The sequence below is a fragment of the Hylobates moloch genome, unplaced genomic scaffold, assembly GCF_009828535.3.
Source record: "Hylobates moloch isolate HMO894 unplaced genomic scaffold, HMol_V3 SCAFFOLD_10, whole genome shotgun sequence".
Lineage (NCBI taxonomy): Eukaryota > Metazoa > Chordata > Mammalia > Primates > Hylobatidae > Hylobates > Hylobates moloch.
Window position 1 is genome coordinate 84543629 of NW_026652285.1, and position 10929 is coordinate 84554557.

General features: G+C 42.0%; 1 protein-coding gene across 1 annotated transcript in view; it reads left to right on the top strand.

Moving 5' to 3' along the window:
- The window catches only part of HSDL2 (hydroxysteroid dehydrogenase like 2), a 92768-nt gene that overhangs the window by 23680 nt on the left and 58159 nt on the right, over positions 1–10929 (top strand). Inside the window, exon 5 of the mRNA XM_032164890.2 lies at positions 9154–9257. Coding sequence (XP_032020781.1) covers positions 9154–9257 — 104 coding nt within the window. The remainder of the gene's footprint in view (positions 1–9153; positions 9258–10929) is intronic.

Below are 10929 nucleotides of genomic sequence, written 5' to 3' on the forward strand. Positions count from 1 at the left end.
CCTCCTGAGTAGCTGGGATTACAGGCGCCCACCACCACGCCCAGTTGATTTTTTGTATTTTTAGTAGAGACAGGGTTTTACCATGTTGGCCAGGCTGGTCTCGAACTCCTGACCTCAGGTGATCCACCCACCTTGGCCTCCCAAAGTGCTGGGATTACAGGCGTGAGCCACCATGCCCAGCCCAATAGTATTTTAAATAGCTTTATTTGGAGCTCTTTTTCTCTATGAATTTAGGAAAGACCAAAGTAGGCTGAGTGCAGTGGCTCACACCTGTAATTTCAGCACTTTGGGTGAGGGGAGTATTATTGGAGGCAAGGAGATTGAGACTGAGATGCAGAAGATGGCAAGACACTGTCTCTACAAAAAAAAGTTTTTAAAATCAGGCAGGCATAGTGGTGTGTGTGCCTACTGAGACCATGGTGGTGGTCTCATCTACTCAGGAGACTGAGGCAAGAGGATCCCTTGAGCCCAGGAGTTTGAGGCTACAACGAGCTGTGATCATGCCACTGCACTCCAGCCTGGGTAACAGAGAAAGACTCTGTCTCCAAAGAAAAAAAAAAAGACTAAAGTGTAGCTTAAGCATTTTCTCAAATATTTGCATGTGTAAACACTTACATGTATACTCTGTCTTTCATTGGACACAGTCCTTTCATAGGACTATTTCTGATTACTGAAGCCAGCAATAGTCTCCTTCATCTGAAAAAGACCTGGTGTTAAAAAAAAAATAAAAGATATAGGTTTTAGTTATTTAAATAACAGTAAGGTCATTCTCATTATGAATCACACTGTATTGTAACCAATAAAAAGACTAATACTTTCTTGGGCTTTGCCGGGGAAATGTAGACTATCGAATGAAAGAACATAGTCTTGATCTGTTCTAGATTCATCAGACAACCCGTCTTATTGTCCATTTATTTATTTGTTTATTTACCCTCTGGTTCTATGTTTTCCATGTGGATATCAGGATACATGAGGTTAGAACTTGCTTCTGTACCTTACGTGTATCTTGTTACACACGGAACAGGTGGTTAGGAGCTTAGGCTCTGGAGGAAGACTGCTTGGATTCAAATCTTAACACTCACCCCTCATGACTTTCTATTTTGTGACCTTGGACAAGTAACTTAACTTCTTGCAGATTCAGTTTCTTTACTTTTAAAATGGCAATAATACAGTAATATGTTATAGGGTTGGTCATGAGTGTTAAATGTCTAAGTTATTAAGTTAGAGTCCTGAATTTTTCCCTCAGGTATGTTTTGTTGGGTCTGCAAAACTTGGCCCAGACAGTGTTAAAACAAAATTGTTTTCATTAGTTACCTACATTCAAAGTTTTATTAGTTAGGGCCAGGCATGGCGGCTCATGCTTGTAATCCCAGCACTTTGGGAGGCTGAGCCAGGTGGGTCACTTGAGCCCGGGAGCTCGAAACCAGCCTAGACAACACGGCAAAACCCTGTCTCTACAAAAAATAGAAAAATTAGCTGGGGATGGTGGCACACCTGCCTGTAGTCCCAGCTACTTAGGAAGCTGAAGTGGGGGGATTGTCTGAATCTGGGAGGTGGACGTTGCTGTGAGCTGAGATCACGCTACTGCACTCCAGCCTGGGTGACAGAGCGAGACCCTGTCTCAAAAACTTTATTGGTTGCTTATGTTGAAAAAATTAGAAGATTTATACAAAAGTCCAGATTTCTAGCTTTTCTTTAAATCTTAGAAGATCTGGCCACATAGAGAAGCATTACCACATGGCAATGGTTGCTGTAGCTGAGTGGCAGGGTTATCGACTGCCTCATCAGATGGGGCCAGAGCTCTGTTGTCTTCTGGATGCTGAGGACAGGCTAACAAGCTATAGCATTGCATTTACACTGTTGTTTTTCTTATATGAAAGAGGAAAGTGAAATATTTCTCATAACCACATCTCTCTCTGAATTGGGAAAATGAGACTTATGCCAAGAGGGCCGTATGTTCAAGTAAAATGGGTGAAAGCTTACTTGTTTGTAGATATGAGGCATATTTCTATAAATTCAATATGTAAGGTAGGTCTCTATTGAATGAAACCATATTGAATCCAACCGTAGTAAGAATTATGGCAAATGGCTGGGCGCAGTGGCTCATGCTTGTAATCCCAGCACTTTGGGAGGCCAATGCAGTCAGATCACCCGAGGTCAGGAGTTTAAGACCAGCCAGGCCAACATGGTGAAACTCTGTCTCTACTAAAAATACAAAAAATTAGCCAGGTGTGGTGGTGCGCACCTGTTACTGGACTACTCCGGAGGCTGAGGCAGGAGAATCGCTTGAACCTAGGAGGTGGAGGCTGCAGTGAGCCAAGATCGCACCACTGCACTCCAGCTTGGGCGACAGAGTGAGAATCTGTCTCAAAAAGAAAAAAAGAATTATGGCAAGCATATAGATTGTGATGAAAAACTTGAACTAGAAAAGGAATTCATTTTTCAAGAGTTTGTGTTTATTTTCAAATAAAATAGGCGATGTTGCTATGTGATACTATCATGGTACTAGAAAAAATTATATGGGAATAAAAATATTTTACAGCTGGCAACTTTGTGAAAGAATTTCAATTGAATGTTAAGTATTTGTTTAAACAAATGCTTAAAAATATAAACCTAACCAGGAATACTATTGCTCAACATGTTGAACTAAGGCTTAGTTAAGGGAGTGTTGTGTGAATAAGTTTAATGATTTCTGGCGGTTTCTATTATAGATGATGAAGCCACAGATATACATATACAGGTTGAGTATCCCTGGTCTAAAAATCCCAAATCCAGAATGCTCTGAGATCTGAAACTTTTTGAGTGCTGACTCGACTCTCAAAAGAAATGCTCTTTGGAACATTAAGGATTTCAAATTTTTGGAGTAGTGATGTTGAACTGGTTAAGTATAATGCAGATATTTCAGAATGAAACCTGAAACAATTCTGGTCCCAAGCTAAACTTGTACCACACACCTAGGTATATGGCGTCAGGAGAATTTTGACGTGATTAAAAAGGTTTTAGACTGGGTTTTCACGACATGAAGTGACTTCTAAGGTATTGACAAATATCTTGGCAAGTTTAAGGTAGATTTATCAAAACTAGTAATCATAACTATAGACAGTGCTGTAGCAGTGGTCAGTGTTAATTTTAGACTTATTAAAATCTAAACAAATGGAGGTATATGTTTTGCAGGGGTGCAGACATTGTTTGCTCATTGTATCATTCACTAGGAATTGCTCCCTACTAACAAAGTTAAAAATATACATGTTTTCTTTCCAAGAGATGATCAATACAAGTAAAGCATTGAATTTTATGTAGATTTGTAAAAATTAGTAATCATAACTATAGACTTGACCTTTTAAACTGACATTATGACTGATGTGTACATAAATATATGAGTCTCTTTGTTTTTTCCTTGTGAAATTATGTCTTTGGAAGCCCATTTGGCAAAAATACTTTGGTCTACTTTCCTATATTGAGGTCATTTTTCAAAAATGAAAGTGATGTCTTAACCCACATTTTTAGATGTGAAGGTTCAATTAAAAACAAAACGGACCAGGTAGGGTAGCTCACGCTTGTAATCTCAGCACTTTGGGAGGCCGAGGCAGGCGAATTACTTGAGCCCAGGAGTTTGAGGTCAACCTGGGCAACATAGTGAACCCTGTCTCTGTTTTAAAAAAAATTAAAGTTAAAATTTAAACTCTTGCACAAAGATTCTATTCACTATTGAAAGTTCCTACCTTTATAAATAGCTACTTTGAAAAAAAAAACACTAAATAAAATTAAATATTGCTCCCAGTTAAAAGCAGATCACAATGCCAAATGAAAGACCTCACACTGACCTTTGGGTCAAAGGAAAGTGTCAGATTTTGGCCTTCTATGAAAGGTATGTCATAAAATGAAAATTCATAATGAAATATTTCTATTTTGGTCGGGTGTGGTAGCTCACGCCTGTAATCCCAGCACTTTGGGAAGCCAAGGTGGGCGGATTACCTGAGGTTGGAAGTTCGAGACCAGCCCGACGAACATGGAGAAACCCCATCTCTACTAAAAATACTAAATTAGCCGGGTGTGGTGGCACACGCCTGTAATCCAGCTACTCGGGAGGCTGAGGCAGGAGAGTCGCTTGAACCCAAGAGGCAGAGGTTGCAGGAAGCCAAGATCACACCATTGCACTCCAAGAGTGCAACAAGAGCAACAAGAGCAAACTTCTGTCTCGAAAAAAAGAAAAAAAAGAAAAGAAAAGAAATATTTCTATTTTATTTTTACTTCCCTGGTAACTCACAGAACATATTTCTTTTTTAATTTGTAATTTTCAATTTTAATTTATTATATACTCTCCAGTATTACATTGTTTGTATCATGTTAAATGCTTTTAGAAGCTTAGTAGTAAGGTTCAGTTGTATCTCTGAACAGTTGATTTTTCTTATTCCCAGCTGTTTGAAATGCTTGTTCCCTGGTGCTGTAAAGAAATAGCACTTGAACATAAATTTAATTTACTCAGCAAGGCCGTTTTTATACTTTCTGCAGAAAGGGTATACTTGCCAGCAGTTTTGCCACAAGAGTACACCGATCAAAGGAGACAGGGTCATTTATAACCTGATGCGTCCACCCGACTGCTGTGCCCGGTTTCCATTGGCTGGAATGGGACCTCATTTCTGTATTTGTCCCGGTTGGCTAGCAACTTAGAACTTTTTTTAAAAAGAGGCAAAGGCAGAGGAGAACAAAGTGTCTCCGGAATTGGTGGGTTCTTGGTCTCACTGACTTCAAGAATGAAGCCACGGACACTCGCGTTGAGTGTTACAGTTCTTAAGGTGGCGCGTCTGGAGTTGTTCGTTCCTTCTGATGTTCGGATGTGTTCGGAGTTTCTTCCTTTTGGTGGGTTCGTGGTCTCGCTGGCTTCAGGAGTGAAGCTGCAGACCTTCGCGGTGAGTGTTACAGCTCATAAAAGCATCGTGGACCCAAAGAGTGAGCAGTAGCAAGATTTATTGCAAAGAGCAAAAGAACAAAGCTTCCACAGTGTGAAAGGAGACCCCAGCAGGTTGCCACTGCTGGCTCGGGCAGCCTGCTTTTATTCTCTTATCTGGCCCCACCCACATCCTGCTGATTGGTGGAGCCCAGTGGTCTGTTTTGACAGGGTGCTGATTGGTGTGTTTACAATCCCTGAGCTAGACATAAAGGTTCTCCACGTCCCCATCAGATGAGTTACATACAGAGTATGGACACAAAGGTTCTCCAAGGCCCCACCAGAGCAGCTAGATACAGAGTGTCGATTGGTGCACTCACAAACCCTGAGCTAGACACAAGGTGCTGATTGGTGTGTTTATAAACCTTGAGCTAGATAGAGTGCCGATTGGTGTATTTACAATCCCTGAGCTAGACATAAAGGTTCTCCACATCTCCACCAGACTCAGGAGTCCAGCTGGCTTCACCCAGTGGATCCCGCACCGGGGCTGCAGGTGGAGCTGCCTGCCAGTCCTGCGCCATGTGCTCGCACTCCTCAGCCCTTGGGTGGTTGATGGGACTGGGTGCTGTGGAGCGGGGGTGGTGCTTGTCAGGGAGGCTCGGGCTGCACAGGAGCCCATGGAGGGGGTGGGAGGCTCAGGCATGGGCGGGCTGCAGGTCCCGAGCCCTGCCCCACGGGAAGGCAGCTAAGGCCCAGTGAGAACTCGAGCGCAGTGCCGGTGGGCTGGCACTGCTGGGGGACCCAGTACACCCTCCGCAGCTGCTGGCCCGGGTGCTAAGCCCCTCATTGCCCGGGGCCAGCAGGGCTGGCTGGCTGCTCCGAGTGCGGGGCCCGACAAGCCCACGCCCACCCGGAACTCCAGCTGGCCCGCAAGTGCAGCGCGCAGCCCCGGTTCCCGCTGGCGCCTCTCCCTCCACACGTCCTTGCAAGCTGAGGGAGCCGGCTCTGGCCTTGGCCAGCCCAGAAAGGGGCTCCCACAGTGCAGCGGTGGGCTGAAGGGCTCCTCAAGTGCCGCCAAAGTGGGAGCCCAGGCAGAGGAGGCGCTGAGAGCAAGCGAGGGCTGTGAGGACTGCTAGCACGCTGTCACCTCTCAAAAGGAAGGAGGAGGTAACTTGTGGAATGCTGAGAAAGGTAAAAACACCTTCAAATAAGGGAGAGGAACAGGCTATGACCTAATGCTTGCTTGGACCAGTATATGCATGGCAGGGCAAATATTTAGGCTAAATTATGGGAGCTAAGAACATAAAGTACATTGATTTCTTTATCATGGCTGGCAGATATTTAAGAATGTTAGTACAGTTCCTTGAATAAATTTTGCTTCCAAGAGAAGTCACTATTTATTCCTAATTAGACAGGGAGGAAAGTCTTTGAAGAGGAACCTCTACTTTACTTTTGACACCAGCTCACTTTATTCATTTACTCAAATGCCTTACAGGCCTTTGAGTTTGCAACCCCAAGTAAGTAAAATAATTCATGAAAGGTAATAAAAGCAGAGTCTGGCACATAGTTAAGTTTTCAATAAATGTAACTATTTTATTAGGCTGAAGGTATCAGTATCTAAGTGTGGTGCTAAGAGTTTTCAATGTAATATATAAGAGGGCATGCTACTGTGACAGATGCACTTGATGTAGGATTAGCAATGTTGAGGTCCAGGCCAGCAAAGTGCAGATGGAAAGGTTTTGTCCCATAGATCAAAGGAAAGCTCATGTTTAGAATGTAAATGAAATGAGCTCTTTCCTTTGAGTGTAAAATATGGTCTTATTTACTGGAGTATATTTACTTTGTTTCTTCTTAATGCTTCGAGTTGCAGTTTCACTGTTTTAATGAAACTCAGTTGTAATATTGTGTGCCCCACCTCACCTCCATAAAAGTGAAGCACCTTTGGAAATGAAAACAGTATCTACCAAAACCCCTCTAATGGTATTGATTATATTTGGTAAGCTTGGTAAGATGTTGCTGTTGTTAACACCAGTATTGTACATTTGGTAATTAAAAAACTGACTTGAAAGAAGAATGAACTAGTTCATTCACAGCTCCTGGCTCATGGTAAAGAAAAAAAAAGAATGGACAAGTTCAGAGTCGTAAAAGTCCTAGAAGTCATTGAATGTAAACGAAAGCTAAATTTATAGCTAAAATAAAGCTATAAATTAAGCTATACTATATTTAGCTGCTGACATTATATAAAAATTAACATTTTAGAAATATTGGATCTGGGCCGGGCGCGGTGGCTCACGCTTGTAATCCCAGCACTTTGGGAGGCCGAGGCGGGCAGATCACGAGGTCAGGAGATCGAGACCACGATGAAACCCCGTCTCTACTAAAAATACAAAAAATTAGCCGGGCGTGGTGGCGGGCGCCTGTAGTCCCAGCTATTCAGAGAGGCTGAGGCAGGAGAATGGCGTGAACCCGGGAGGCAGAGCTTGCAGTGAGCCGAGATTGCGCCACTGCACTCCAGCCTGGGTGACAGAGAGAGACTCCGTCTCAAAAAAAAAAAAAAAAAAAAGAAATATTGGATCTGAATTTTAAATAAATTACCTACCTTAATGAGTGACTTTTTAAAAATAAAGCTATGTATTGCACCCAAAGGCATATTTTATATTGGTGAAAATTAAATTTGGGAATGTAATGAGAGTTATATTACTAAATTACAGTTCCAATGTAGTAGAAATACTATGCCTATTAAGATGAAATAAATCAGCATACATAATACTAACAACAGCAATTGTTTATTTCATGTTTAGTATATACATTGTCCTAAGTATCTCATATATATCATCTAATTTTAATCTCTTGGTCAATCATAGAAGGTAATGAGTATTACCAACATTTGCAGAGGAGAGAGCTGAGCATTAGAATGCTATACAATTTTCCCAAGGTCAACAATGAAGGGGCAGAAGCAGAATTTGAACCCGGGTCTGTCTGACTTGAACACTTATATTATTTACCACTGTGCTGACCAACAAGTACATTAACTATCTCTGAAAATTACATATGTGTTTTTGGGAGGCAGAATTTGGGATGGTTGTGGTTGCAGATAACCTCAGTTGGGCTTAAGGCTAGTATGTCAAGGATTTGTTTTTTTCCATCAAAGAGATCATGTTGTCAGGCCATTAAGCAGAATTTAAAAGGATGATAATTAGTTGCTTTTTCTGTCTTAATTCTAGAAAGCAAACAAAAGTACCCTATGAACAAAACAAACAGTTCCCTACAGATTTCTGAGCAAGTTCAGTTACTCTGTAGGAGTAGTTTAACATGTATCTTGGCCGAGCGTGGGTGGATCACGAGGTCAGGAGATCGAGACCATCCTGGCTAACATGGTGAAACCCCGTCTACTAAAAATACAAAAAATTAGCCGAGCGTGGTGGCGGGTGCCTTGTAGTCCCAGCTACTCAGGAGACTGAGGCAGGAGAATGGCGTGAACCTGGGAGGCGGAGCATGCAGTGAGCCGAGATTGTGCCACTTCACTCCAGACTGGGCAACAGAGCAAGACTCCGCCAAAAAAAAAAAAAAAAGTGGATTGGCCCGGCATGATGGCTCACACTTGTAATCCTAGTACTTTAGGAGGCTGAGGCAGGTAGATCGCTTGAGTCCAGGAGTTTCAGACAAGTCTGCGCCACATAGCAAGACCCTGTTTCTAAAAAAAAGAAAAAAAAATCACAAAAACTATCCAGGTAGCTGGGGGTGCTGGCACATGCCTGTAGTCCCAGCTACTCAGGAGGCTGAGGTGAGAGGACCACTTGAGCTGGGGAGGCAGAGGCTACAATGAGATGTGATCATGCCACTGCACTCCAGCCTGGCAACAGAGAGACCCTGTCTTAAAATTAAAAAAAAAAAAAAAAGGAGAAGTTGGCTGGTCACAGTTGTAATCCTGGCACTTCGGGAGGCTGAGGTAGGAGGAGTGCTTGAGTCCAAGGGGTTCAAGACCAGCCTGGGCAACAAAGCTAGACCCTGTCTCTAAAAAAAAAAAAAAGTACAAAAATTAGCTGGGCATGGTGGTGCACACCTGTAGTTCCAGCAACTCGGAAAGCTGAGGTGGGAGGGTTGCTTGAGCCCAAGAGCCCAGGGGCTCAAGGCTTTAGTGAACTGTGATTGAATCATGCACTCCAGCCTGGGCAACAGAGCAAGGCCCTGTCTCTTAAAAAAAAAAATGTGGAGAAATTGTTAGAAAGCTATTAAATTTGGCTTGTATTTTCTTTTGCTTTCAGATCTAAAGCGTGTATTCCTTATTTGAAAAAGAGTAAAGTTGCTCATATCCTCAATATCAGTCCACCACTGAACCTAAATCCAGTTTGGTTCAAACAGCACTGTGGTAGGTGGTAGGGTGAGGGGATGGTTTGTGCTTAATTTGTTTTGAATTAAATCTGTGTAAGTCTGATGTAATCACAATCTGCACATAACATTCAGCATTGAATTTTCTATGCCAAATCATTAAGTGGCATTTGGAAAGTAGATTCTTAATCTTTTATCTGTAATTTAAAAAATTGAGGCATAATTTACAGTCAATAAAATGCACAGCTCTTAATGGTTCAGTTTGATGAGTTTTGAGAAATGTGTATAACCAACATCCAAATCAAGATACAAATTTTTACCATTTCAGAAAGCGCTTTCATTTCCCAATGAGTGTGTTTTACTGTGTGTAATTTATTCATCTATAAAGTTGGTTAAAAACTATCTATGAGATACTTTATTTTTCTTAGCCAGGTATGCACCTGTAGTCCTAGCTACTTGAGAGGCTGAGGTGGGAGGATCGCTTGAGCCCAGGAGTTTGAGGCTGCAGTGAGCTATTATCATGGCACTGCACTCCCGCCTGGGTGACACAGTGAGACCCTGACTCTAAAAAAAAAAAAATGACAAAAAAACCCTATTACCTTTCATAGCAAACTAGTGGTTTAAGGTAAATATGCTAAGCAACAAGATTTACGTATAGGTGCCTCCTTTAAAATAGTTGCATCAGTTTTTATTTCAGCACAATTCACTAACATTTGGAAAGGCGCTTGGAATGGGAACCCACAGAGCAAAACTGAAAGAAGTTCCACTTTAATTGACTAGGTTAAATACATTTGCAGCCGTTTTTTAAATTGTTTTACTAGCAGTAGTTTCCCTTAAACACTTTCATTCTTTAAAAAAAAAAAAAAAAGCAGCCAGGCCTGGTGGCTCACATCTGTAATCCCAGCACTTTGGGAAGCCGAGACAGGTAGATCACTTGAGGTCAGTAGTTTGAGACCAGCCTGGCCAACATAATGAAACTCCATTTCTACTAAAAATACAAAAATTAGCTGGGTATGGTGGCACACACCTGTAATCCCAGCTACTTGGAGGCTGAGACACAAGAATCACTTGAACCTGGGAGGTGGAGTTTGCAGTGAGCCAAGATTGCACCACTGTGCTCCAGCCTGGGCAACAGAGTGAAACTGTGTCTCAAAAAAAGAAACATATTAAGAGATAATAATGTAATTTACCCTCATAGTGTTAAGAAAAATGAAAGTTTATTACTGTCACTTTTATTTTAATCAAATATTAGGAGGGAAATATATAAAACGATTTCACCTCTGTTCACTTCTATAAAACCTGTTCTTTAGAAAATAGTACATTTAAAAGTTATATTTTATATATTTTATATTATTGAAAAGAATTCTCAAAAATATATCAGGGAGGCTGGGTACGGTGGCTCATACTTGTAATCCCAGCACTTTGAGAGGCCAAGGCAGGTGGATTGCTTGAGCCCAAGAGTTCAAGACCAGGCTGGGCAACATGACAAAACCCTGTCTCTACAAAAAATTGAAAAATTAGCCAGGCTTGGTGGCACACATCCATAGTCCCAGCTACTCGTGAGGCTGAGGTGGAACGGTTGCTTGAGCCCAGGAGGTACAGGCTGCAGTGAGTCGTGATCACACCACTGCACTCCAGCCTAAGTGACAGAGTGAGACCCTGTCTCAAAAAAAAAAAAAAAAAAAAAAAAAAAAGAGGCCAGGCGCAGTGGC